The sequence below is a fragment of the Orycteropus afer genome, unplaced genomic scaffold, assembly GCF_000298275.1.
Source record: "Orycteropus afer afer isolate SDZICR_OR568_19922 unplaced genomic scaffold, OryAfe1.0 scaffold00082, whole genome shotgun sequence".
In the NCBI taxonomy this organism is placed as follows: domain Eukaryota; kingdom Metazoa; phylum Chordata; class Mammalia; order Tubulidentata; family Orycteropodidae; genus Orycteropus; species Orycteropus afer.
The window spans coordinates 4044206-4071986 of NW_006921669.1; the positions used below are offsets into that span (position 1 = coordinate 4044206).

General features: G+C 38.1%; 2 protein-coding genes across 2 annotated transcripts in view; one reads left to right on the forward strand and one right to left on the reverse strand.

Moving 5' to 3' along the window:
- The window catches only part of MXI1 (MAX interactor 1, dimerization protein), a gene marked incomplete at its 5' end in the record, with an annotated part of 127858 nt that extends 122174 nt beyond the window's left edge, over positions 1-5684 (forward strand). The window contains one exon of the mRNA XM_007941545.2: positions 5521-5684. Coding sequence (XP_007939736.2) covers positions 5521-5684 — 164 coding nt within the window. The remainder of the gene's footprint in view (positions 1-5520) is intronic.
- Positions 5685-16361: 10677 nt separating this feature from the next.
- Positions 16362-26842, reverse strand: SMNDC1 (survival motor neuron domain containing 1). Its single transcript, XM_007941547.2, is given in 7 exon segments — positions 16362-16499; positions 17691-17844; positions 20391-20552; positions 21132-21274; positions 26510-26629; positions 26772-26812; positions 26815-26842. Coding segments are annotated over 7 exon segments (786 nt in total).
- Positions 26843-27781: the final 939 nt, after the last annotated feature.

The window sequence follows — 27781 nt, forward strand, 5'->3', positions numbered from 1 at the left end:
AAGGAGGGGGGGACCAGGTTTGCTGGTCCGATAGAGCCTGGTGGAACCACTGAGACTGTGGCCCCTAGCTGCCCTTCAGGTATGGAATTGAACACATGCCTGTGGCTTCCAGCCAAACAGTAGACAGGCATATGAGTTAAACATTTACCTGAGGTAGATACACTCCTTCGAGAGAACAATCATTCGAGAAAGAAGGGCTGCTTATGCACAGGGAGATAGCTCAGGGGGCAGGAGTGTATGGAGGGATGGACACTGGGAAGAGGTAACTGTGGGGAGGAAGGTAGGAGGGGAGATGTTGCATAGTAGTAAATTGTGGTCAATGTCATGAGACAAAGTATATGTGAACTGTTGTATGGAAAGTGTATTTACTCTGTCAATTTTCACCCAAGTCACAATTAAAAAAAATATATAATAAAAAGTATTGGTAAGGAGGTACAGAAATTGGACTCCTCATACACTGCTAGTGGAAATGTAAAATGGTACAGCCATTTTGGAAGACAGTCTGACAGTTCCTCAAAGGGATAAACACAGAATTCCTATACCCAGAAAACCTACCACCATTAAGTCAATGCCAACTCATAGCAACCCTATAGGACAGAGTAGAACTTTCCCATAGGGTTTCCAAGGCTGTAAATCTTTATAGAAACAAACTTCATCTTTCTTCCATGGAGGAGCACCACCAGACCTTCTAGCCATATATGTTCATTTTTCTTGGGTATATACCAAGGAGTTACTAGATCCACTTGGGTATATACCCAAGAAAAATGAACATATATGGCCATATAAAAACTAGTATGTGAATGTTCATAGCCACAGTATTCATAATAGCTAAAAGATAGGTAATACAGATATCCAGTAACTGATGAATACATAATTAAAATGTAGTATGACCACACAATGGAATATTATTTGGCAATAAAAAGGAATGAAATATTGATACATGCTGCAACATGGATGGATCAGGACATCATTATGCTAAGTGAAAGGAGCCAGTCACAAAGAACCCCATATTATTTGATGCCATTTATATGAAATGCAGAGAACGGGCAGGTCTGTAGAGACATAACATAGATTGGTGGTTGCTTAACACTGGGTGGATGGGGAGATTGAGGGGTGAAATCTGAGGGTGAAGGAGATTCTTTTTGGATTAATGAAATACTCTAAAATTGTCATTGCACAATTTTGTAAATATACTAAAAACCATACAATTGTACATTTTAAATGAGTGAATTGTATAGTGTGTGAATTGTGTCTCAGCGATGGCAACCCTATGGGACAGTTCTGTTCTGTGCCTTCAGGGTCGTGATAAATTTGAATTGACTCAGTAGGTGTGGATTTGGTAATTTTTGGTTTAATACGTTGTCTGGGCCCTGGTGGTGCAATGATTTAAGGGATTGGATGTTAACCAAAAGGTCAGCAGTTCGAACACATCAGCTGCTTCTCTGGAGAAAGATGTGGCAGTCTGCTTCCATAATTACTGCAGCTTTGGACACCTTATGGGGCAGTACTACTCTGTCCAGCGGTCACTATGAGTAGCAGTCAACTTGATGGCAGAGTGTGGGTAAATTTGGCTGATTCAGTTCTCATGGGGTCATTTAACATGTTCTTCTTTTCCCTTTATTTCCTTTAAAAAACGCAGTTAGATCTAGCAGGCTTGATTGAATTCTGGTTCTTTATTGGAGCAGGAATGCTTCATAGGTGGCACTGTGTACTTCATATTGCATCATTATGTCTGGTTGTCCCTCTTATAGTAAGGTTGATGAATGGGTTCAGGTGATGTCACCTTCATACACTTACGTACTGTTCCCCATCCACCTTTCACTTAATAGTTTGAGCAGTCATTTCTGATCATTGATTGCCCTGATGATTTCATTGGAAGTTAGTGATTTAAAAATATTTTTTTGGTTATTCTTGTATTTATTAACTTTTTCTTTTATAAGGAAGATCATTTTCTCATCAACTTTTTGTTTACCTTGAAATAAAGTTCAATACAGGGAAGACAGGATAAATGCTTGATTTATCAATATTCTGAATAATGAGTTGGTTCTTTAGCCACCTCATGACATGGTTTTTGTTTGGTTGCTTTTTGCTTATCTTAAGAACTTATGTTTTAATGTATTGAATGTGATCTGATCTACTGCAATCATTATTCTTTTTAATGCTAAAGTTGTCCCATATTTGATCAAAAGGAACCTTTCAAATTGGTTTTTAATCCCCTTTAACACAATTCTAGGAGTTCTGGTGATACAGTGCCTAAGACACTTGACTGCTAACCAGAAGGTTGGCGGTTTAAGCCCACCAGCCACTCCACAAAAGGAAGATGGGGCAGTCTCCTTCCGTAAAGATTTACCGCCTTGGCAACCCAGTGGGGGCGTTGCTGTTAAGTTGGGATTGATTCGATGGCAGTGATTATTTTTCCCCCCCTTTAAAGACAACTCTGGGAGTCCTTGGGGACTTTTTGTTTGTTTTGCTGTGCAAGAGTTAATTTTTTTTGTATGTGTGACACTCAGTTTTTCTTTTTTAAATACTGTTTTAGGTTAAAGTTTACAAAGCAAATTAGGTTCCCATTGAATAATTTTTTTTTACAAATTGTTCCATCCCATTGGTTACAATTTTCACAATGAGTCAGCATTCTCATTATTCCCATTTTGTTTGCTGTTTCCATTGATTAACTTCCCCTTCCTCTTCTTGCCATCTCTTCTTTGCTTTTGGGTAAATGTTGACCGTTTGGTTTTGTATAGTTGATTGTTTAAGGAAGCTTATTACTCACAGATGATTCTGTTTTTTCTGTAAGTCAGTCTATTATTTCTCTATTAAGTGACCTCCAGGAGTAGCTTCAATTCCAAGTTCAAAGGGTATTTTAGGGAGATAGTCTCAGGGATTTCTCTGGTATCAGTTCCATAAGTCTGGCCAGTTTTAGGAATCTGTGTTTTGTTCCACATTTTTTCCTTTTCTATCTGGGACCTCTGCTGTGTCGCTGGTCAGAATGGTCAGTAATGGTAGCTGGGTACCATCGAGTCTTCTGGTCTGAGGTTAGAAGAGGCTGTGGTTTATGCTTTTAGTCCTGTAGACCAGTTTCTTCTTTAGTCTTTGATTTCCTACATTCTCGTTGCTCCAGATTAGTAAGGACAAATAATTCTACCTTAGATGGATGCTTATAAGCTTTTAAGACTCCAGACGCTACTTCACAAACTAGAATGTAGAACATTATCTTTATGAACTATCTTATGCTTGTGGTACTCAGCTTTAAAGAATAAAAATCTACCCAAGGCAGTAGCAGAAATTTTAAGGGCATATTCCCTTTGTTAGTGACAGTGTAGTATAATAGAAATAACGCTCAGTTATTCCAGCAGAGTGGGAGGAAAATGTAGGAAAAAGAAAAATAAAATTCACAAAAAAGACCAGCCTTACTGTTCTGATAGAGACTGGAGGATCCCTCAAGCCTCACTGAAGCCATTTCCAGAGACCACGTTTCAGCCAGATAACACACACCCCATAAAAACAACCGTAACACCGGGCATCAGCCAAATAACACACAACCCGTAAAGTCAGCAGTAACACTCAGGATGGAGTTCCTTAGAACAATCAATTCTACAAGATCAAAACGACATTTGCCCAAAAGCAAAGATGAAAAGACAGGAAGGGGTAGAAAATTCGAGTGAAAGGAAATGGAACCCAGTGCAGAAATGGGGAGAGCATTGACGTATTGTGAGGAATGCAGCCAGTGTTCAACGGGAAACTAATTTTCTCTGTAAACTTTCACCTGAAGAATAATTAAAACTAACCAACTAACCAACCCTTCTGTCAGGAGGCAGACCTTAGTTGTGCTTTTTTCTTTACGGCTTACTAGCTATATGGCCTGTCAGGTCTTCAGGCTTGAACTTCCCTTCCTGTTACCACCTCCTCATACTCACCCTCCACTTCCACATTCCAAAGATGTTATAGCTTCTTCATGTACTAGCGCTCAAGTTTTCAGTATGCTCTGTGCTGGGACCTGAGTACCAGTCTTGTTCTTATCTGGCAATGCTCTTTCCCCGTTGGTAAAAGGGGCTTTTAGTGACACCTCTATAGTCCCTCCATCCGTCCGTCCGTCTGGTAGAGCAGTCTCTTTCTCCTTTGCTTTGATTGCGTCCAGTGTGCTTTATTGAATGGGTTGTGTTGATTTTATTTCCCGGTGTCGGTTGGTCGAGTGTTCTGCAGTACTGAGAAACACTGACTAGATAGGAAGCAAATGGTTATGAATTCATAGGATTATTTGTACAGCTTGTTTGGTCAGCTGCCTGCATTTTAAAAGCCTATCTCTAAAACTTTTGAAGCACCAAGCCCTTTTGAAAAATATACTTTGAAATACAAGAGTCTACTTTTCCTGAAGCAACTGTGATCAGTGTGAGCCCTTAAAGTCAGTGCCAAGTAGGAAACATTAGGGTTTCAGTTGGTCTGTTTTAAGAGAACTGAAAAATCCTGAGTTTATTCTAGCTGCTGTTATGGGGAAATAATTTTTCAATTGCCTTTTGTTTTTAAAACGTGTATTGCTTTTTAATATATTATCGGTAATTATATATGTAGTATTTATCAGTTAAGATATCTAGTAATAGCTGGATCGTATACATATATATATATAATTTCTTTACCTTGCTTGGTTTTTGAAGTAAAAGTTAAATACCACCACCAAAATGCCTTTGTTATGATCTTTACTCTATAAATCTTTACTATGTTGTTGTTGTTATGTGCCGTCGAGTCAGACCCGACTCATAGCGACCCTTCCTTGGGTTTCCGAGGCTGTATCGCTACAGAAGTAGATTGCCCAACCTTCCTTCCCAGGAGTGGCTGGTGGGTTTGAACCGCCAGCCTTCTGGTTAGCAGTCAAGTGCCTTAGGCACTACACCACCAGAGCTCCTAAAATTCAGAGGTTTTAAAGCCTCAGATCCTTATTTCAAGCTACATTATTGTAAGAGAATGCCACTAAATTAAAGACAAATCCCTGAATGCACTTTAATGGCTGGCTTATTTTAATTATTGAATAGTCAGGAATCTTTATGATGCATCCTAGAAGTCTGTAGAACTGTACAGAGAACGATGCCAAACGTGGATAAACGTGCTACTTCACCCGTATTGTTTATTTATTTCTCCTTCAAGGCAACCTTGATTAATAAATTACACTGAGAATTAGATTCTGGTTTGGTGCAAAACAGATGTTTTTAACCATTTGAGGTTGGGCTCTTTCAGTATTAAGCACCAGTGCGCTAGTAGGCCAAGTCCTTTTAGTGGGAGGTCCGGACGAACCAGTGGCTAAGGATTTAGTAAACTTGCTTCCTCAATCGAAACCACAGTATTCCCCTTTCCAAAAAATACCCCTGCATCTTCACCTTTAGTTCATTCTGCTCCAGAGATCATTGACAATGAGCTTGACTATGTAACAATTACTTTACACCTCTTTTTCTTTTGCTCATGGCCTGTTACTGTTTGAAAGTATACACATATCAAATATTACTCATGCTCTTCCTTTTTTCTCTTTGGCAGAGGAGATTGAAGTGGATGTTGAAAGCACAGAGTTCTCCCATGGAGAAGTGGACAATATCAGCACCACCAGCATCAGTGACATTGATGACCACAGCAGCCTGCAGAGTATTGGGAGTGACGAGGGTTACTCCAGTGCCAGTGTCAAACTTTCATTCACTTCCTAGAACCCAGCATGACATAACAGTGCAGGGCAAATATTCACTGGGCCAATTCAGTCCACACAGTCTCTTAAATTGGGTTCATGATGCAGTCTCCTCTTTAAAACAAAACTATACTTGAACAAAAGGGTCTCAAAAGACCTGTATTTAAGCAAATACATAGCAAAAAGTGGGGCAGAGCCTCCCCAGCATAATAAATATCCATAATGTTCGTATTGGGAAATCCCAGTTTCTAATGGCAGCAGAAAACTTGTGTGAAATTTCCTTGATTTAGTTGATTGAAAAGAGGACATTGGCGATTCTGTCGTCTTTTTCGTTTTCTAGTTTGCTCATACTGCATTGAGTAGACATATTTATGGATGGGTAATGAACCCTTCCTGAGCTTTATGGTCTTACAAACAAACAAACAAAATCAAACAATGTCAGTGCTAATGTAGTCGTGAGAAGACGAGATGAAATCAGGCAATCTTGGATAGCTAAAGAGCTATTAATCACTTCCGCCTTGAACAGCTTATCACGAAGCCTGTGGATGATCAATTCTTTTTTTTTTTTTTTTATAAAAAGTTCATTTCATGCTCTGCAGAAGGAGAGATTCCCATGAAGCCTGTTGAAAGGGATCATCATGCAGCTCAGCTTTCTGTTGGATTCCATGCTAAGCAAGCTAACCTTATCCTGCATTGTTAGCACTAGGGCACCAAACCGCCAGCTCGCCACCCTCCCTAGGCCCCTGGGCAGCATGGGGGGCAGTCAGTGCATAACAGCCTCTGCCACACGAGCCTGTGAGTCCGGACTGGGGGCCAGAAGGAAATGCTCCACGTGCCTCTGCATCTGCGTGGGCCAGAAGAGTTTTGCAAGCAGATAAGCATGCCAAGGTCTGAGCCATGGCAGCATTTTTATTTTAGATTTTGATAACTGTTTGTATGTGTTGAAACCAAAATGACATCTTTTTAAAAGCTTGTCCATAAAAAACATAGATGTCTTTTATAGTGGAAAACACATGGGGAAAATCATCTATTTTGATGCAGCATTTGATAATGATAAAACTCCTCACACCTCACTCTTTATAGTGCACAAAATGAATGAGGTCTGGGCTAGGTAGAAAAAAGGTCAATGCTAATGTTTTTGTTTTCTTTCAGAATCATTACCCTTTACCAGCTTTTAACCATCTGGTATCTATAGTAGACTATCATAGTTAACATAGCTAAGTTCAGCAATTGTCTCATTTTAGTGTAAAGATTTGCTTCCATTTTCCTACAGGCAGTCTCTCTCCTTCCTCACAGTCCCATTGTGCAGGTGCTATTGTTGCTCTTAAGAATATTTTCAGAAATGTTATTTTCTTTGAAGTGAAATTTCTAGCCTGCACTTTGATGTCATGTGTTCCCTCTGTCTTTTAAACTCCAAGGTTCCCCTGTTTCCCTCTCCCTTACCCCAGGAAGCCTTCTTGGAGACCTTGCCCCTGGCTGTTTGAACTTTGTATACTTTAAATAATTTAACTACCCTTAATTACTTTAAGAGAAAAAAAAAAAAAAAAAAAGCTTTATGATTTTCATAACTTATTGCTGTTTTTAATGGGTTGTTAATTTCAGTCCTGTAGTTGTATTTTGTGTTTTAGATAGGGCTGGGCAAGGAAAAAGAAAATAAAGACAACCATATTTAGCAGTGCAGTTGAGTTGTGTGTTTATGTTAGACTGTCCTTTGTAAGTAGGGCTGTAACAGCATTTTCTGCTTCTATATATGGAGTGTACCATACATAAGGCCTCAGCATATACTCACATGTTCTTGTGCTCTTCCTGTGCCTCCAGAAATATTTTATCCTTGATTTGTGCTATGTTTGAGTGGAAGAATTCTTTGAAGTAGATGTGTGTGGAAAACTGCATGCCTTTAGAAGCCCAATATTTAAACTTGCTACTTCAGGTGCTGGAGACCTAATGAAAAACATGACAAATTCATTTCTGTGGCCCAGGTAAATTTTCTCTGGTGTCATTTATAATTACTCCTGTCCAGGTCAAGATGTTGCTCTATATATTTGCTTTATTTTGACTTTCCCAAGTGAGACACAGTTTGAGGACTGCTCACTACCATGGAAAGTAAACGGAAGCTAGCACTAAGCTTCTGTTTTGTCATTTCTGTGGCAGTCACTTGTGTCATTTTGTCTAGGGCTGGAATTTGGGACTTCATTCAGGTGAACTTGAGGTGCTGACATTTTGTTGTGTTTGTACAAGATGATGGGTTGGAAAGCCTTTCTTGCGAACCTATAGTATGTATTTCAACTGCCCCCTAAATTTCTCCTTCCCTAGGTTTGTTTTCCTTCAGGAGGGTGGGAGGTGGATTATACCATGAGTTCAGAAGTATTAATTTTTTAAAGGACAAATCAACTTTGAAGATACAATTAACTGCAAGAAATAAAAATTGTGAATGAAGAATACCTGAGTGCTTTTTATACTTCCCTTTTCTGTTGGCACAATACCTAAGGCATTTGGCTGCTAACCACAAGACTGGCGGTTCAAACCCACCCGCTGCTCCGCAGAAGGAAGATGAAACAATCTACTTCTGTAAAGATTTACTGCCTGGGAAACAAAATGTAGGTTGCTGTAAGTCAGAATCAACTCGATGGCAGTGGGTATGGTTTTTTTTGGTAGGTCTCTCTGAAGAAAAAATTACGGATTTAGATAAGCCCACCAGCCACTCCTCGGAAGGAAGGTTGGGCCATCTATTTCCATAGTGGGAAACCTAAGGGGAGGGATCGCTATGAGTCAGGTCTGACTCGGTGGCACACATAACATAACTGATGATAGCTTGAATGTTCATTTCTGCTTTCTGTTCTACAATTTAAACAGGTATCTGGGTTACTGAGAAGTTCTTACAATCTGACTGCAAATGGAGTGTTATCTGATACCTTAACTGCTTCAGGTTAGACACAAAGCCTTCTGTCATTCTCAGTATCTGTTTTCCCAATAACTTTTTACCGAATCCCTTTAGCTACAAGCTTTTCAAGTCTAGAAGTTTCCATTTAGGTCTCCACTAACCTGACTTGAGGAGTTCTGGTGGCATTGTGGTTAAAGCATTGGGCTGCTAACCTAAAGGTCAGTGGTTTGAATCCACCAGCTGCTCTGTGGGAGAAAGATGAAACAGTCTTTAAAGTTTTCCAGCCTTGGAAACTATGGGACAGTTCTACTCTGTCCTACAGGGTAGCTGTGAGTTACAGTCTATTCGATGGCAGGGTTTCTTTTTGTTGTTGTTGTTTTAAACCTTTTAGGGTACCTGATATGTAAAAAATTGTTAAAAAAATGATACGTAAAAAAATCTATAAATGATTTCTATTGAGCTCTATTGGTGCAGTATGTGCCTGGCTTCTTAACCACTGTGCTACCAAGGAACGGTTCTCGTAAAAGTCATCGTGACATGTAGTTTTGGTGAGAATTAAAGTATGAGAACTATAGAAAGCCTTTTTTAATCCCCATGGCAATGACTGCTTTGACCTTTATGAAGATGTTAACAGGCAGGAGGACTGCAAAGCTTCTAAGATCCATACCACTTCCTGCATCATTTCTCATGAGAAAATTGTTTAGCCTCTTAAAGAACGATTTTTTTCAATGTATGTTTATTTTCTTTCACTTAAAGAAGCAACTGCACTTAGCCTTTTTTTGTATTACCCTCTATTTCAAATTCCTAAACTGTCAACCCAGACTAAGCCAATGTACCTATCAAAACCAGCATAAGCTGGGAAGAACAAAGATTTTTGATCAGATTTAAATTCCAGTTCCAACACTGGCTATATTCCAAACAGCAGTTAATTTCTTCATTTTAGTGGTTTCCTCCTAAAAAATTGTTTAAAGTATTACCTCTATCTTGAAAGTTTGTAAGAATTAAAGCTAATACATATAAATTACCCCCCTCCACAAATCCAGGAACTTGTTGTGCTAAAAGGAAATTAAGAGGTATTTCTTACTTTCTCTGATGAATGCAATCTTTCAGTTATTTTTTACTGTTGGTTGTACAGAAAAGGGCTATTTCTAAATACTAGTTCATTTTAACAAAATTCCATGGCAAGTCATTTTTGATGTCCTGTAGACATAGCATAGTGCCTAAGCCATTTGACTGCTAACCAGAAGGCTGGCAGTTCAAACCCAACAGTCACTCTTCTGGAAGGAAGGTTTGGCAAGCTACTTCTGTAGTGATACCACCCAGAAACCCAAGGAGGGGTCACTGTGAGTCAGGTCTGATTCAGCACATAACAACGATTAGTTTTAGTGATTACCTGATCTTTCTGAAAAAGGACTATTAACTTGTGCTTGAGGGCACATTACACACTGATAGTTGTTGTTGTTATGTGCTGTCGAGTCTGACCACCTCATAGCACTGCATAACAACAGTTGTTACCCTCACTTTAGTATTTGGTGCTTACCTTAACTGAAAAAAGCATGTGTGTGTGTGTGGTGGTGGCAATAAACAGCAATTTTCTATGCCTATGTACCAGATGTAATAGGAAACTGGTTTCTTGGGAATATGTGTGACTTACTTGTGCACACTGGGCAAGTTGGCCGCAAGGGACCTCTTTCAAGTGCTGAGAAGCAAGGATGTCTCCTTGAGGACTAAGGTGCGCCTGACACAAGCCATGGTATTTTCAGTTGCCTCGTATGCATATGAGAGGTGGACAATGAATAAGAAAGACCGGAGAAGAATAGATCCTTTGGCGTTGTGGTGCTGGCGAAGAATGCTGAAAGTACTGTGGACTGCTAAACGAACTAACAGATCTGTCCTGGAGGAAGTGCAGCTGGAATGCTCTTTGGAAGTGAGAATGGCCAGACTTCATCTCACCTGCTTTGGTCATGTTATCAGAAGGGACCATTGCCTAGAGAAGGATGTTTGTTATGCTTGGTAAGGTAGAGGGTCGATAAAAGAAAGGAAGGCCTTCAAGGAGATGGATTGACACAGTGGCTGCAATGATGGGCTCAAGTATAGCAAGGATCATGGATCTGGCGCAGGATTGGGCAGCGTTTGGTTATGCTGTGCGTAGGGTCATTATGAGTCGGAAATGACTCAATGGCACCTAACAACTTATTTATGCAGTATAGTTCAAAATATATGCACTGGCTGATAAGTTTACTTCATGGTTCTGGTTTTAACATTTCTATGAAGTCATAAATTGTTAGGGGAAATGACTTAAAATGAAGCTCTTTTAAAGTACTGCCAACTACCTGTAATTTTGGAATATTTTCCTTTTGCTCAAGCTCGTGGTCATGAGGGAATGCTTAAAGAGTTTTTATTGCTAGGCAATCATTGGGATATTTATTTTAGATTTTGAAAATAGTATTATTCATGAATAAATGACACCAGGGTACAGAACAGAATTTTGTAAAAACACAAAAGCTATAAAATATGCTTACAATGTACTCAAAAAGAATATAAATTTAAGAGGTCACTTGTTTCTAAATTGATAGCTTTATTGAACTTAACTCTGAAATCTAGCTAGGTCAACTAAGCCTGTGCTTTTTTGGGGGAAAACTCCACACCAAAGAACTAAAGAGATACTTGCTCCTCCTTCCCACTACTTCTGAGCAATGAGCAGTTGGACCACTGCCATTTTTTAAAGAGTAGCTTCCTGTACAGCTCAGGCTTCTACTCTCGTTCTCCCAGGATATGGAGTCAGTATTTCCTCGAAGTTTGAATTGTTTCTGTGGACAAGAATTCACTGCATCTTGCTAAAGTCTAGCACAGAGCTTGAAAGGGGAAAAAACAAATGTACATCAATTCACCGAGGGGAAATCCCAAGCCAGCAGACTAAGAACCACAAATGTGGGCCATAGGTACCCTCTTGAAACAAAAGAACAACTTTTCTCCTAATTTGTGGTTCATTTTGGTTATTCCCTTAAAAAAGACTAAATGGAGGGAACAAACTACAATTTAAATAATGTTAATAACTTAAGTATGTACTGGTTTCCTAACACTGATTTGGTAAGATTTTTCTGGAAGTTAACTGCCAGTTTTTGTTGCTTGAGGGCTGAAAGATAAATTGTGTCCAGCATTTGGTGCTTTTAGCTAGTTCACCGGTGGATCTGCTTTACCTTACTCAAGATCACAAAAAGCAACTTTACTTACCTAAGCTAAAAAGGCAAATGAAATGAAAATCCTCACATTTCTAACTTCCTCATCTTGTTTTCTTGGCTAGGCCAAAACAGAAAATTCTTAGAATGTCCCATCTACAATATTGGTCTCTGAGCTTCTTAAGATATCCTATAGGAATATAAATACACACACCCCCACACACAGGATAAAGGGACTCAATTGTTTTTGTTTAAATTATGTCATTACCTATTACTTTGGCTGCTATGCTGCTTCCTCTCTACTGCAGTAAAAATTGTTTAACTTGAAATTCAAAAATTCTAGATATTTTTAAATTTACTGTTGAACTTGTATATCACCATTTATACTAATTGGTTGGTTGTTTCATAATCAAAATACATTCATTATGATTCTGTAGATATTTATTGAACCTTCTAAAGAGAGTAATATATTGAGGCAAAAAGTCAAATCAAAACATAAATAGAACTTTTGGTTGAATTTACTCCCCCCACCCCCTTTTTAAATAATCTGTAGACATGCTGAAAACCTTGGAAATGTGTATTTCTTCATATCACCTGATGGTTCTCCCTTGCTGTTTGCTATTTTTAAGGCACTGAGCATTAAAACTTCATCACGAGGACACACACACCCTTCACTGTGACTAAAACAAGCACTTTTTAAAATGGGATGTTAAAATAACTGAAGGAGTTCATTTTGGTTTGATGTCTAGCCTTCATTAATTGGGCTAATGAAACCAACACTTCAAAAATCAAACTGCTTTTACAAAAATTTAACCTAAAATAGGGTCCTTTGCAGGTATGCACATCAGAATCACTGGTGGTGGTTGTCAAGATAGACGTGCATTGGTCTATGGATAGGTCTTGGGTAGGACCCAGAACTAGGAATTCCTTTTAAAACAATCACTGGGGGCAATTTTTTAACCCCCACTCCCTTCCCGTTCAAAACCATGCCATAGGCTTTTCTGATAGAAAAATTAAGTGAAACCTTTAATGTACAAGTCTGGTAATTTGGTAACATTTCAGGAAAAATTTATATAGTTGGAGTCTCAAATATAAGGAAAGGCACAATTACCACTGTGATGTAAATTTAGTTTAAGTAAAAATGATCAGATGTTTATTGTTACCATTTTGCAAATAGTAATAACACACACTTCTATAGTATTATGTACCAGGTAGGTACTCTTAAGCACTTTACACATATTAACTCACACCTAATGAAATCCTTACACACATATTAACTCACACCTAATGAAATCCTTACAACCTATGAACAGATTCTATCCTACAACTGAGAAAACTGAGGCAAAAAGAAGTTATACACATAGTAGTCCTTGCTCTTCACTGTGCTCCACAGCCTCTCTACATGTTAATTTTAATAGCATTTGTTATCTGTAATTACTACTACTGTCTACCTGTGTATATATACAAAGGCATTTGACTGTGTGGATCATAAATTATGGGTAACACTGCCAAGAATGGGAATTCCAGAACACTTCATTGTTCTCATGAGGAACCTGTACACAGATTAAGCTGTCAAACAACAAGGGGATAATGCATGGTTTAAAATCAGGTAGGGTGTACATCAGAGTTGTATGATTTCACCATACTTAATCTGTGTGCCAAAGAAGTAATCTGAGAAGCTGGACTATATGAAGAACGCAGCATCAGATTGGAAGAATCATCATTAACCTGTGATTTGCTGATGACACATGGCCTTCTGAGTCAAGATGGTTTGAAGCATTTACTGATGAAGATCAGACTAGTCTTCAGTATGGATTACACCTCAACATAAAACAAAATGCTCACAACTGGACCAATAAGCAACATCATGCTCAATGTAGAAAACATTGAAGTTGTCAGGGATTTCATTTTACTTGAATCCATAGTCAACACCCATGGAAGGCGCAGCAGTCAAGAAATCAGATGTATTGCACTAGGCAAATCTGCAAAAGACCACTTTAAAGTGTTAAGATGTCACTTTGAAGACTAAGGTGTGCTGACCCAAGCCATGGTATTTTCAACCACCTCACAAGCATGGGAAAGATGGACAATGAATAAGGAAGACCGAAGAGTTGATGCTTTTGAACTGTGGTGTTAGTGAAGAATACTGAAAATACCATGGGCTGTCAGAATGAACAGATCTGTTCTGGAGTAAGTGCAGCTGGAATGCATCTTGGAAGCAACAATGGCCACACTGTCTCGGTTATTTTGGTCATCTTTTTAGAAAGGACCATCCCCTGGAGAAGGCTCTCACACTTGGTAGAGGATCAGTGAAGAGGAAGACCCTTGACATGGAGCGCCACAGTGGCTACAATAAGCTCAAGCATAATAAGGATTGTGAGGCTGGCACAGGGTAAGGCAGTACTTCTTTCTGTTGTACACAGGGTCACTGAGTCGCAGCCTACTTGACGGCACCTGACAATTACTACTAAAATTACAATTTTGGGGGTGTTAAGACTGTTCTTTCTGAAGGTGAACCACAGTGAAGTATCAAGCTTTGAGAAGATACATGCCATTAGAGCAATGTTGTTGTTGTTATTTGCTGTCGAGTCGGCCCCAACTCATAGCGTACGTGTATCTTCCCATATACCCTTTTATAGTCCAGATTCCACCACCGTCCTGACACTAGAATTTTCCAAAAGGCCACATCTAAGTCTTTGAGACAAGGGATCCTGATCTCATGCTATAATAGGCCTCCTATTTTCAAGACAACTCTTCTATATGGTATGGTCTTTTACTCCTTTTCCCACTCCTACTATAAAGCCCTCCTGTTCATGTGCAGAAAGGCAGGTCCACAAGTCTCAATTACAACAGCCCTGCCTACATAAACAACAAATAAACTACTATCTCAACAACCACATCAAGGTAATGTCATAAAAAACCACTTGGTGTGGCCATACAATTAAACCAAATTTATTTCCTGTGCAGTCCTATTCCCTTGTAATCTTCAAGGCTAATAACTGATTAGTATGATCATAAGATGCTTTTTACCATGGTAATGAAAATATATTTTATTTAAAAGTCTTCAGGCTAAAGAGCCCTTTTTCAACTATAATTTGTGCCTTCTGTTTAAAAAATTACTGTCAACTTTCTATCCTACATGCTTTACCTTCTGATCAGATCATTAGAAGAAAAACAGTGATCTGAGTTGAGAGCGAGGTGGCACGCACTCACTCACTCTACCTTTCATCACTGTCCTACGAAGTTTCATTTTACCAAAAAATAAATAAATAAAAATAAAATCCACGAAATAAGAACTTTTATTTTCCCCTTCCACAAAAATTTACAATTACCTCTATACATAGCACAAGCCCTTAAAATAAAACTAGTTTGTACTTTAAAAATCTATTTCTTAATTCTAATTGGAAGGGAATACTCAAGAATTTATTGAAACCTTTATCACATACTTAATATTCTTTTCTGTAGCAATGATGTGTGCAAGTACAGGGTGGCTTAATCACTTTATCAACACTGATGGCTGAAGAGTTCACTCTTTGGTTAATACACCCTGGAGATTTTAAAAGCACTTTAATAAAAGTTAAACATACAAAACAAATTAACACACATTCTAAAAATCATCTTCCATTAATAGGGAGACCCTTTTCTATGCATGTATTTGGCTTAAACTCAACTCAGGGTAACTGTGATGTTCACTTATACCAACAAATGCTGACAACCTGATCTGATCTAGTTAACAGAAATTACAAACTCAGCTACATGAACATAATATACAGGGAAATTATGGTCATATTAATGCACAAGAAATACAGTAGATTTTTAATGATGAAAACATTCAGTACTCTTGTTCATTAATTTAGCCTTGTTTTTTTTTTTTTTTGTTTTTTACAAAAATAGTATCTACACTGTATACAGGGCTATACATTAGCTTTTAGTTTTCCCATATAAACATTACACATCCAGTATGGTACCACTACCATAAGTGAAAAATCAACACAGCAAAAAAAGCAAATGTACAAAACAAAAACAAAAACCTTATCAAAGGTAGATGGTCCTAAACATGGTTTCTTACATAAAACTTAGAAAAAACTGAATTAACTTTAGAGATGGCTTAGGAAATACGTTACTGAAGGAAAATGTCAAACGTTGCCATTTACAAATTAACCTATATTTAGGCTTAACTGGACAACAGGTAGGTTTAAGGTAAAACAAAACAAAAAGATCTCTTTAGCAGGTTGGTGATTTTGCCTTCAAGTTCCAATGAATGGCTAGAATGTGACCAGTTCAAAGCATGTGAAAAGTCCAAGTTATGACCTTACAAAAAGTATATACCACTGGTTGAATGGGGATCTGACATTAGGAAGATCAACAATTCATCTAGGTGCTGTATTTAAGCAGCGTCTATCTAGAAAAGTTGCTTTATTCAACAAACTTTAAGGGAACTGTGGTAGCAGTAATGAAAAAGTTAAATGAGTAGCTGTTATCAAATGCTGCATTTTCTTCAAGTTTCATTCTATTGAAGTCAGTGATGACAATGGATTTCTTCCTTACTCATCTAACAAATAATTTACCTTTAGAAAAATATAAGGATAAAAAGGTAAATGTAAAGCCCTACAGAGATGAAATCCAACAGTTTTTCTGATTATTGAGGCATCAAATGCCTGACGTTGTATTTAGAGGTATCCTGATACTGGGTCATAGGTTTATCTGCAATTCCACAAGTTCCTACTCCAACTTTGCCAGTTACACTCTCAGGTGAAGCAAAAATACTCCTCTTTACCTAAGGAAATAAAACAGAAACCATCCTGGTTTAGTTTTAGAAAAAGCAGAATATTCAAATTTTAAGTAATGTTAAACTAAACTCATTTCAACATACACACTTTTAAAAAAAGCATGCTGCTGTTAGTTCAGTGTCAACAATGGATGCTGAAATGGTACAATACTAGAAGCCATTCATGCTACCTTATAAACTGTTACCACTACATACTCTTAGCACTCCTAACACATACCTTCACACACCTCAGTATTTTACTTCTGTGGACTCAAGTCATCAATTTCAGCCATGATTATCTGCTTTAGCATGATTAGAACTCTGTTTGCACTGAATGAAGTCTACTGTGGGGCCTATCATGATGCCTGAATTGGGGAGCCCCTTGACCTCTGTCAGTCACAAAAAAACACCTTATGAAAAGGAACTGCTGCTTTCCAGAGCCATGTCCATCAGTGGAGGGGCTCTCTTGATAGCAATGAGAACTATAACATGGGTGAAAGCCAAGTTAACCTTATTCTGAGCTCTATGAATGCTATGGATATTTTCCATGTAACATACACTTACGAATAAAGTATGCCATGGGAACTCATTCAGTGCTTTTAAATAAAATCTACTACTGGTGAGCAGCTTTAAACAGATTAACAGAGCAGGCAGAGTTTAGCCTCGAACTGGCATGTGAAGTAGCGTATCATTTCCATTTTAGTTAACAGAAAGAAAAGAGCTTAGACGTTTTGTAATTTCTCATGTACACTCACTGTTTATGTTGCAGAGATAGTAGTTAATGGAGATTTTTTCCCCAGTAAATCAAAATGAGGAGTGAAGAGGATTCTGAATTCAAGTCTGGTTATTATATGGTATTTTCTTATACCTATGTACCTCCTTTTTCAATTTAAAGTTGTATTAATGACAACTAGACCTCGTTGTTGTTGTTATGTGCCGTCGAGTCGGCCCCGACTCATAGCAACCCCTCCTTGGGTTTCCGAGGCAGTATCACTACGGAAGTAGGATTGCCCAACCTTCCTTCCCAGGAAATCCACCAGCCACTCCTCGGAAGGAAGGTTGGGCAATCCTACATCCGTAGTGATAACTGCCTCGGAAACCCAAGGAGGGGTTGCTATGAGTCGGGGCCGACTCGACGGCAAATAACAACAACAACTAGACCTCTTAGATTTATAAAATAGGATGACAGGATTTACTCACCTGGCCTTTTTTGTTTTTAGAATAGGCTCTGTTGTTGAATTGTTGCCATTTCACCTTCTGGTCCTCTCTTTCCTGCTCAAGTTCTTTTATTCTCTGTGCTTTTTTCAAAGCTTTCTTTTTTTTATATTCACGCTGCTGGGCAAGCATTTCTTTTCTTTGTTAAAGAAAGAGATAAAATTCAACTCTTAAGATTTAAAAGACAACTTCCTTTGAGATATTAACAGTGCCTCCCCCCAAAAGGTCTAATAAACCTATACCCTCTTTCCATGACTAAAAGCACTAACTCATTAAAACCAAAGCCAATGACCCAATGTACTACTAAGAAATATATTTTTTGTTAAATACCAGTACATACTATGTTTAGAAGCTTTCAAACGTAACTGTAGTCTATTACCTATGTAAATTAGATAGCCTAACTATGACTGTTTTATTTGACTTTTACATAGCTTTGGCAGTGTGTTTTATGAATGAATTCAACATTAATGGCTGTCTAAACTTTATCAATTTCCAACTAGACACAGTTAGCAAGTGAAAAGAGCAGCATCTGGAAAATATATAAAGAGAAACATTTACATAAATATATATAAAGAAGAAATTCAAGGCAGGTAAAACTCTCCTTTACCCAGACTGGAAGAGAGTAGTGGCACAAAGGAGAGTTACTGCTAACAAGTTTTACAAAGTAACAACCAAAACACCCTGGGGTTTCCAACAACTTATTCTAGATAGGAACAGAGGCTAAAACTTTTACAGTCTATTCAGCTCACTTAACACTGACTTCTAAAACAAGGATGAAGAAAAACGCCTTTAAAAGAAAAGCAATAAAACTAGACTCTCCTGTACCATATAATCACTACCATGAAGGTTAAGTGTGGCTTTTTACACAGAGGTCAAAAAATAAACTACATGTTTTACAATCTGATTTTCTTATTGAGATGCTTAAGTGTTATTTTAACAGACAATGTTAAGTTTCCCAAATTCATATTATTTATGTAGCAACTTAAGTTTTGAAAACTCTTGCCAAATCCAAAAGATAGGATATTGTGGCAAATATGCAGAAGTTACCGAAAAATAAATAATTCTACCTCTTAAACTACTTTTCAAAACTGTACACTTTTCTCCATCCTCACTGCCACTCCCTGTGTTTAGCCCACTATCATGTCTGGATCTTAACAGTAGCTATCTTCTTCTCTCCACTGCCAGTGATCACACTGAAACTTCAAGGTAATTACATCACTCCTCTGTTTAAAATGCGTGTGTGCCTTACAAGCTCTCTATGACCTAAGCCTCTCTACTTCTTTAACTACTTGTCAAAGCATCTTCTCAGCCCCAAACTTTTGCCACAAGCTTTTGGTTACTTCCATGACTCCACTTTTTTAAAAGTAAACATACTTTGCTATTACTAAATGTCAAGAACTGTGCTATATGTTTTACTAATGCTATCATTTAATCCTCACAACCCTGTAGGGTAGATACTACTGTTTCCCTGTTTTAGAGGAGAAAACTGAGACAGAGATTCAACAGCTTGCTAAAGGTCTATTTGATAGTAACAGAGATACTCTATGGGTTTCAAGACTTACTGCCTGCTACTTCTTCATCTGACTAACTCCTCTTCTCAGATCTCAGGTTAGGTGTCACCTTCTAAAAGAATCCTGCTCTGATCACTAAAGTGCAGTTTATCTCTTCTTTGTTCCCTCAAAATACCTGTTATGTCCCCTTCAAAGTTTCTACATTTTAAGTGCTTCTTTAATTACGCATTTCTTTCTTTGGACTACAACTTTAGTTAGGGCATGGCCCATGTGGTAGTTGAGTTGAGTGTCAGCTTGGCTGGGCCTGGTTTTCAGTGGCTGGTCAGCTGGATGTAGTTATTCTCCAGGAGACTGTAATCAACTCCTGGTGGAATCTACTGGAGCAGCTGAGTAGCTATGCTAGGGATGTGGTCTGCTTCCAGTATATAAGCAGCAGCTTTGAGATAGGTCTCTTGCAGCTTTCTGACACACTGGGACTCTGCATGTAGCCAACTCTTCATTCAGCAGCCTGCCATGTTTCCAGTTGATCTTGGGACTGTCTCTGGACTTGAACTAGTGGCTTGCCATGTTTTTTGGTAATCTTGAGACTGTGCCATTTTTTGTCAACCTTGGGTTTTCAGCCTCGACAGCCAGCAGCTGACTGAAGAGATGCCTCCAGCTCCAGTGGGCCGGGAACAAGAGGCAGAGCTGAAGCCCAAGGGTGAGAGGCCTCCACCTAGCCTCTAAAGCTTTGAACTTGGACTTCTAGCCTCCTAAACTGTTAGAAAATAAACTCTTGTTTCTTAAAGCCACCCATTTTGTGGTATGTTCTCTTAGAGCAGCACTAGGTAACCAAAACAGCCTATGCTGGTCTATTCACTGTGTATAGTCCTAGATTCTGGATTATTGCCAGGTCCATTAAAAAAAAAAAAAAGTTGCCATGGAGTAGATTGCAAGTCATAGCAACCCCTGAATATCAGAGGAGAAATGTTCTCTGTAGGGTTTCAATGGCTGATTTTTTCAGAAGTTGATCACCGTTTGTACTACCTAGGATCTGCCAGGTACACAGTATCCTCTTACATAATGGTGAGCAGTATTATAGCTTTCTCACCCCAATCTAGATCGTCTCTGCAGACTTACCAATTACCCAAATGGGGAAGATTACACCTAAAATGCTGAAGTCAAAGTGACTTACTTTGACATGGGTTTGTTGCCACTGTCCTCCTTTGCCTTCCTTCCTTCTTCCACAGGCTTGAGGTTCAACAGTGGAGTCACTTCGGCATTGCCGTAGCCAGCAAAGGTGATCGCAGCGGTGCCATTTTCTTCATCTATCTCCTCAATCTCCGCTTCATAACACCTGTAAAGATATCATGGCTGTAAGCAGGTGAGTAAAGGTTTAGTATTCGGCCTATAAGACTTATACTGCAGTGATTCAACTATTACACGTGTCTAAACTGAAACTTCTGTAATCAAATAACCTTTTTGGTAACAACAATACAAGAGTAGCTGTTAGCCATTTACTAACAGGAAGCTCCAATCTAAACACTGCTAGGAAAGTCTCTTATGCATGTCTACTGAGTATGCTTTAATGTTTGTGATAAAAGGTCTTTCTTGTAAGAATAATATCAGAGAAGTCTGAGATACTTAATTTTCATTTTGAGGAGAAAAGAATCTAGATTATTTAAAAAATACCCATTCATCTAGCTGTTTTCAATTTTTCCCTCTCTCAGGTATAAGCCATTCTTCTCCCCAGACTTAATCTAAAGCTAAAAATAAAACTGTATTAATGGTAACCACCCCAGAATCAAACTGACTCTATAAATCATATTAGTTATATAGAAAAGATTAAAAATAGGGTAGTTCAACTGAATAAAAACATCTTACCATTGTATTTTATTATTTCACGTTATAGTTAGAGGGTTTTTTCTACACTTACTGTCCATCTTCACTCCAGATTGCCATACACTTGTCTCCTACTTTCCATGAATGAGTGGGCTGTGTAGAAGCAAAACTGTCTGAACTTGCAAGAGTTTCAGAAGGTTGAGTTGAAAGAAGGTCTTTGGTTAGTTCTATAACTTCCTAAAAGGAAAAACAAAACATATTACATAACATTATTTTCACAATCCACACTGTCAACAACTCTCAAGAACAACCAAGTTCTTTCAGTTTGTCATGACAACAGCTCTCATACCATATAGCACTTAAAAAATGCTGTACACATATTAACTCATTTGCAGTTCACAACACTGTAAAGTAGGTACTGTGATTATCCCTATGGAGAAACTGACATACAGTATTTTATACAGCCAGTAAGTGATACAGCTGGGATTTAAACAGTCTGGCTCTGGTCTATGGTATTAACTACAATATGGCCTTCACCTTAATTAAACAAATATTAATGGAAGTAAGGCAGAGACTTAAGCCTACCATGCTTTTTTTTCTAAGTGCCTACTATAGTTCAATAGCTCTCTCTAAAGACGAGAAACAAGGTAGGTATGAGGGCCTGAATGAAATTCATGATCAGTTTTATCACGTATCATTGCCACATTTGTTTCATGCAACTGTACTGCTCTACAGGGCATTACTTGGTGGTAGTATTACATGCCTAGTGATCCTGGCTCTCCTTTGCCCACCAAAACACACAACACTTGAAGCATCATTAATAGTAGTAATAATGTACCTCCTCATAAAGATTTCTACTAAAATATTATAGGTATTTATAAAAGAAACCAATAGTTTCCTATTCATTCATTATAAAACTTAATCCCATTTGGGTAAGCAAATTACCAGGTCAGATTGAAAATATTCCAATGTTGCAATCTTAAACACATTAGCACAGCTTCATTTAAAAGGAAAAAATAAAAGGTTTCACAAACACAGGCAGGCAATGCCTCTTTGTGTGACAGTATTTTTTTCTACTTCAGACTTACGCTTACTGGCTTCATCAAAGGTGTTTGGTGAGGTTGGTTAAAAATCTTTTAGAACTAGTATAAATAGATATATTCTGTTATCTATCTGCTATATTTTTACACTAATGAAGGTCCATACTATGTATCATCTTATCTGATTTAAGAGCTTGCATACCCCTACCAAACTGTGGTATATAAAGTACCTGTAGAATGTCATCTTGTCTGTTTGGGGAGAAAAGTTAGCAAAGTTAAACTCTCTAACAGGTTTCTTCTGGCTCCTATTGAGGTTTTAGAATAATAGTTCTGGCTCAGCAGCCAAGAAAGTTAAGTATTACCTCCTAAAAATTCTAAATCTTCCTGGAGTGGGGGGAAGGACCCACCTAATATTTGAGCTAAAAAAAAGGAGGAGCAGGGAGGCTCCACTAAGCCTTTGGAGAAAGATCAGTTTTGTGAATACAAAGTCCAGAGACCAGATGTATTAAGTTAAGAATTCAGTAAATATTTCTGATAAAGTTTTATTAGTCATCATGTAGCCTTCAAATGGCTATTAGACAGTTCTTTGCAAAACCAAAGAACTATCAAATAAAGAGATCATATGTTATACAACAGAGTAAATTATCCTGTTTTGTTTTAGGTTAATCACTTTTGGGGCCAGGAATATAACCTACTAATAAGCCTTACTCAGGAGCTCTGGTGGCATAGTAGGTAGGACATTTGGATGCTAACCAAAAGGTCAGTGGTTCAAACTCACCAGCTGCTCCATGGAAGGAAGAGGAGGCAATCTACTTTCAAAAACATTTACAGACTTAGAAACCCAATGGGAGTCGCTAAGAGTCAGAATCAACTTGATGGCAGTGCCTTCACTGGCAAGAGCCAATATAATCACTTACCATTATGGCACAAGGTATATCCCACATCCTCCTACAGCTCACTGAACTATTAAAAAACAACAAAAATGAATTCTGTATCTGTATTTCTCAGATTTAGAATTCTATTTTTCTTACTTAGAACAGAACCTCCCAATATATTTTAATAGGGAAATACATCGTCATTAAAGAAAAAAGTTCTGAAAAGCTGTGCATGTTATGAACAATTTCAGAGCCCTGTACTGAAATGACCCTAGTATTTTTCAAAATTCAAAGCATTTACCCCTAGTGTCCAATTTAAAGTTTGCCACTGTTTTACAAATCCCCCCAACTATGAAGAACCTTTTAAATTTTTTCCTCCACATTTGCATATGGACATATTAGAAAGAGAAACTATTTTATGTATGAGGGGGTTCTTGAAAGTACATACCATTAATTACTTTTCCTCCCCCAAGTCTGAGTTCTGAAACTGCTCCTTCAATGACAGATGGGCAGCAGTTACAGTAATCGGCAATTCCAGGAAGCATCAGGTGTTGTGATCTACATATCAGCAGGTCAAAGGGGGTGCATTCAAGCACTCTGCTTACTGAAGGAAGGCGTTTCGGGGATGCAGAGAGCCACTGTAATATATGAGACAAGTGACTTGACCCCTGCCTCCTTTAGAACCAGTTTATTCAGCAAAACAGCCTAATATATTGACTATTCTTGTGATCACCATAGACTGCTTGGGGAGCTACTCTGCTAACTAGGCTGGATATTACTATGCCCACTTTAAAAAAAAAAAAATGATAAAAGAAAGGCAGTTAGGGTTTAGTAGATTGATGTACTGCCTGCTAAGTAACTTTATTCTACTCAAAAGGCAGTACATAGAGAGAGAAATACAGGAACCTTACTGGTAAATGAAAAGTCACCGAAAAAATGCAGAAAGGGCATTGTGTCTATCAAATAAAACACAAAGTCATAAGCAGAATATACTTCTGCAAGTGAAACAAAAATAGAAACCATATGATTGTCAAAAATATGAAAATAAGGAAGTCACAAACTCAATGATTAGGAACCAAGTCTAAACAGATTTTTCACCAAATATAAAAGGAATAATTAAACAGAGTAAAACCTGTGAGAGGTGCAACCTATATAAGTCAGAAACCTTATGCAACCTATTTAAGTCAGAGAAGGAAAATGCAGATATTTCCACTAACAGAGTATGACAAAAAAGTGGTATGACTGCACCCTGCCAAAGGTGGAACACTTGCAAGACCCAGAAAAACAAGGCAGTCCCACTGAGTTCCGGCTCTCACAGGATTCTCTGTAACAATGGTACAAGGCACACCACAGAGAAAGCAGAGAAGAAAAAAGAGAGGGAACCACCTATGGCAAAATAGTCCATAACTGGAGTCTCGAGGGAGACAACAATAATTACTTTTCAAAATCTCATCTAATCTTAAAAGATACCTTTCATTTTTCAGTAGTTTTTATTCAAAACAGACCTATACTTAATAACCAAATGAATTAAGTAGTTAGTAAAAGCATTCTGTATTATTGCTATCTTAAGAATTAGACTTAAAACTTCTAAATCTGTCCCATCCCATGTGGCTACTCATTTATATAAAATGAAAAACACAGTTCCTCAATCACACTAGCTGCATTTCAAACACTCAACAGCCACACATGGCTAGTGGCTATGGTTTTGAACACCAATGATATGCAGTATTTCCATCACCACAGAAAGTTCTGTTGCACAGCACTGCTCTAAATGGTTATAGAAAAGGTGCTATTTTATAGATAAACAACGTTCAACTCATTATTAACTGAACCCTAGGTAACTCATTTATATACTCACTACAATGCTACCACAATGGTCTCTTTTCCCCCTACAATATTTTCTCTACAGATCATACCATAGTAAGGCATTTCTGTCCAGACACTTAATGATTTATTCTAGAAATACAAAAAGATCTTATAATGCTGTTTCAACCTCCATTCCTCACTCTCTCTTCCACCAGTTCCACATACACCCCTCCTCCCACTGCCTAAGAAACAACATGGGGATGCAATCTCGTTTTCTTCACAGTAAAAAAGGACCACTTTTAAGTTGGTAAAGGTAGATGGGACATCTCTGAGGCAAGTAAGCAGAAACTCGATGCTTTACAGAACACAAATAGACAAGTGACCAACTGCCTCAGGTGCTTCTTCTTCATCTTTGATGTATACTCAGATAGTGTGAGCAGATAAAATGAATGGACACAGATAACTGTTGTGTTATTATTATGGAAAGACCTGGAAGGAGAAGAAATTCTTCCTAAAACATCATTTTCTTATTGACTGGGACCCTGAAATCCACAGGCCTGACTTCTACATATTGAAGAAGGGTCCTATTCATTCTGAAATCAGCTTAGATGTTTCCTGTTTTTTTTTAAAAAATAACAAACTATTGTAACTATGTAGAAGTTTATCATAAGTCTAGAATTTGAAATTGAAAATATTCAACTCATTTTAAGATAAGGTCTTTCAGAATTGCAAATCTGGACCCTATTTCAAGTAAGTTTCATTTGTTTGAAATAATGTATCTAAAATATTAGTTTTAATGGGTGAAGGGATGATGAAGGGAGAGAATATATTATCTAGACAGGATAAAGCCCATTTAAATTTTATACGGACTCAACAAAGAAAAATCACCTAAACAAAACATCCCCTAAGAACTTCATAAAATCAGGTTTCGAATTTTAAGGAAGCCCTCAAATTTGTTTAGATAAAAACTCATAAATATTTACAAATATTATATATGGTATTTTTCTTAATCAATGTGAGGAACAATAGGTATTTACTATCACAACTTTGTCTTGAAACCCTAATGTGGGTTTTAAAACAACAGGTTCTGTACCTAATGATCTCTTCCTTGAAACACAGAAAAAAAAACCATACTAAGATTTTCTTTTCATCACTTTAATTTCAATAAATGCAAACAACTACACTGTAAAATTTGGCCTTAAGTTCAAACATCTACGTACCACTTATGCAGAAAACAAGTACCTCTTTAGTTTTCTAATCTGTTTTCAATACTAGGTCTGACCCAGTAGCTTTGAAACATACACATACACACACACACACACACACACACATATTTTCCAAAGAATTTTGTGGTATTAAAAAGAATCTTGTCAGGTTATACTTTTTTCCTTTAATCTTTGGTATCTTTTGAACTACAGCTCCTTTGCCAGGCCTTTTTTTTTTTTTTAAAAAAGGCACTTATCCACTGTAAAGTTATGTGCACCGAAAATTTGAGACTTCCAAAATCAACTTATTCTAAAAATTATGAGCATACAACATTTACGTAGCAAAGAACACTGCTGATCCACTCACTGTAATTTATACACACTAAGAACGAACCTCTCATTTATGAGCTATATGAGCTTATGAGCATATAACACATGCATAAATACATGGAGAATAACCCCTCCAAAGGGATCTTAAGCAATAGACCATTTGAAAAACACAGAAATACTCTTTATAAGCAGTGTTAAGTGTCCCCCCGTACTTACTTGTAAATCCTTTTTCAATTTTAGCAAATCTTCATTTTCTCCATTTCCAGATAATGCAGCTTCAACTTGTTGGAGTTGAGCTTTGTAGCTAGCTAGCTGCTTTGCTAGATCCTCTGACATCTGGGGTGGAGGTGGGGGATAAAGATCATAAAATTTAATTTTAAAAAACCCATAAACTATTATCGCCCTGCCTGCCACAATGAATCCTTACCAGCTGTGTTCCCAACTCCTTATTAACTGTAGCTTAATTCATCATCATTACCTTTCAGTTCAGAGAAAAGTTGTCAGCCAAACTACAAACTTAAACCAATGGATTCTGAAGATTACCAACATGTCAGATAAATCCCATATAGAAAGAGACAGAGAACGCAAGGGGTAAAACACCGGTGAAAGGAAAATCCAAATTTTCTCTGAACTTTTATTACAAGGCAGGTACTGTGTTCGGTTCAATTAACAGGGTTGTTATTATCTTTTCCCCAAAACCCAAAACAAAATACTAATCTGTTGGAAAAGATTTTAAAAACAAGTTTTCAAAAAAATTTTTAGCACCAAAGAACATTTTCAAAGCCAATTACAAATGGCTTTGGCTTCACTACTCTAGTAATGAGTTTATTTAAAGGCTTCAGAGCAGAATTCACCCCCCAGTCACTTAAAAGTGTAGATGGTATTTTTCGGTTAAAAAAAAAAAAAAAAGCACAAATATTCCTCCTTTTAAGCATTTTAAGGCTAAGTGCCTTTCACCAAATCCAGTTCACTCATTCTTCCCCTGGAAATAAGATAGGAGTTAATCCTTTATTAATGATATAGAAGAGATTTCCGAGAACCCCTCTGTTTCTTAAAATTCCCATCCAACGACAGCCTGGAATCTGGAAAGCTCCAAAGGTGTTAAAGCAAAGAGGCTGCTCTTCTCCCTGTGACTAACAATCTCAAAAGCCCGCCACAACTTGGTCGATTATTTCAGGCCGCGAAATACAAACATCAGCTTCCAGGGAAACCGAAAACACGAACTGAGGGGTCCCCGGCCCCAAACACACAATCGCCATAAGCTTCCTGCAGCGGCCTCCCGCGTCCCGACCCCACCCGACGGGTTCTCCAGACTAGCCACGTTCGCCGCCACGGCCTGGAGGCCCCAACCCGCCCGGGACGTTCAGGGCTCAACTCTGGGTGGGAGAGGAGACTCCTAACAGTTTGGCAGGCGCCCCAGACCCCTCGAGCATGGCTACATCCTTGGATTCAGGCCTCCGCTTGAACTCAGAGAAGCCGACGCCCGGT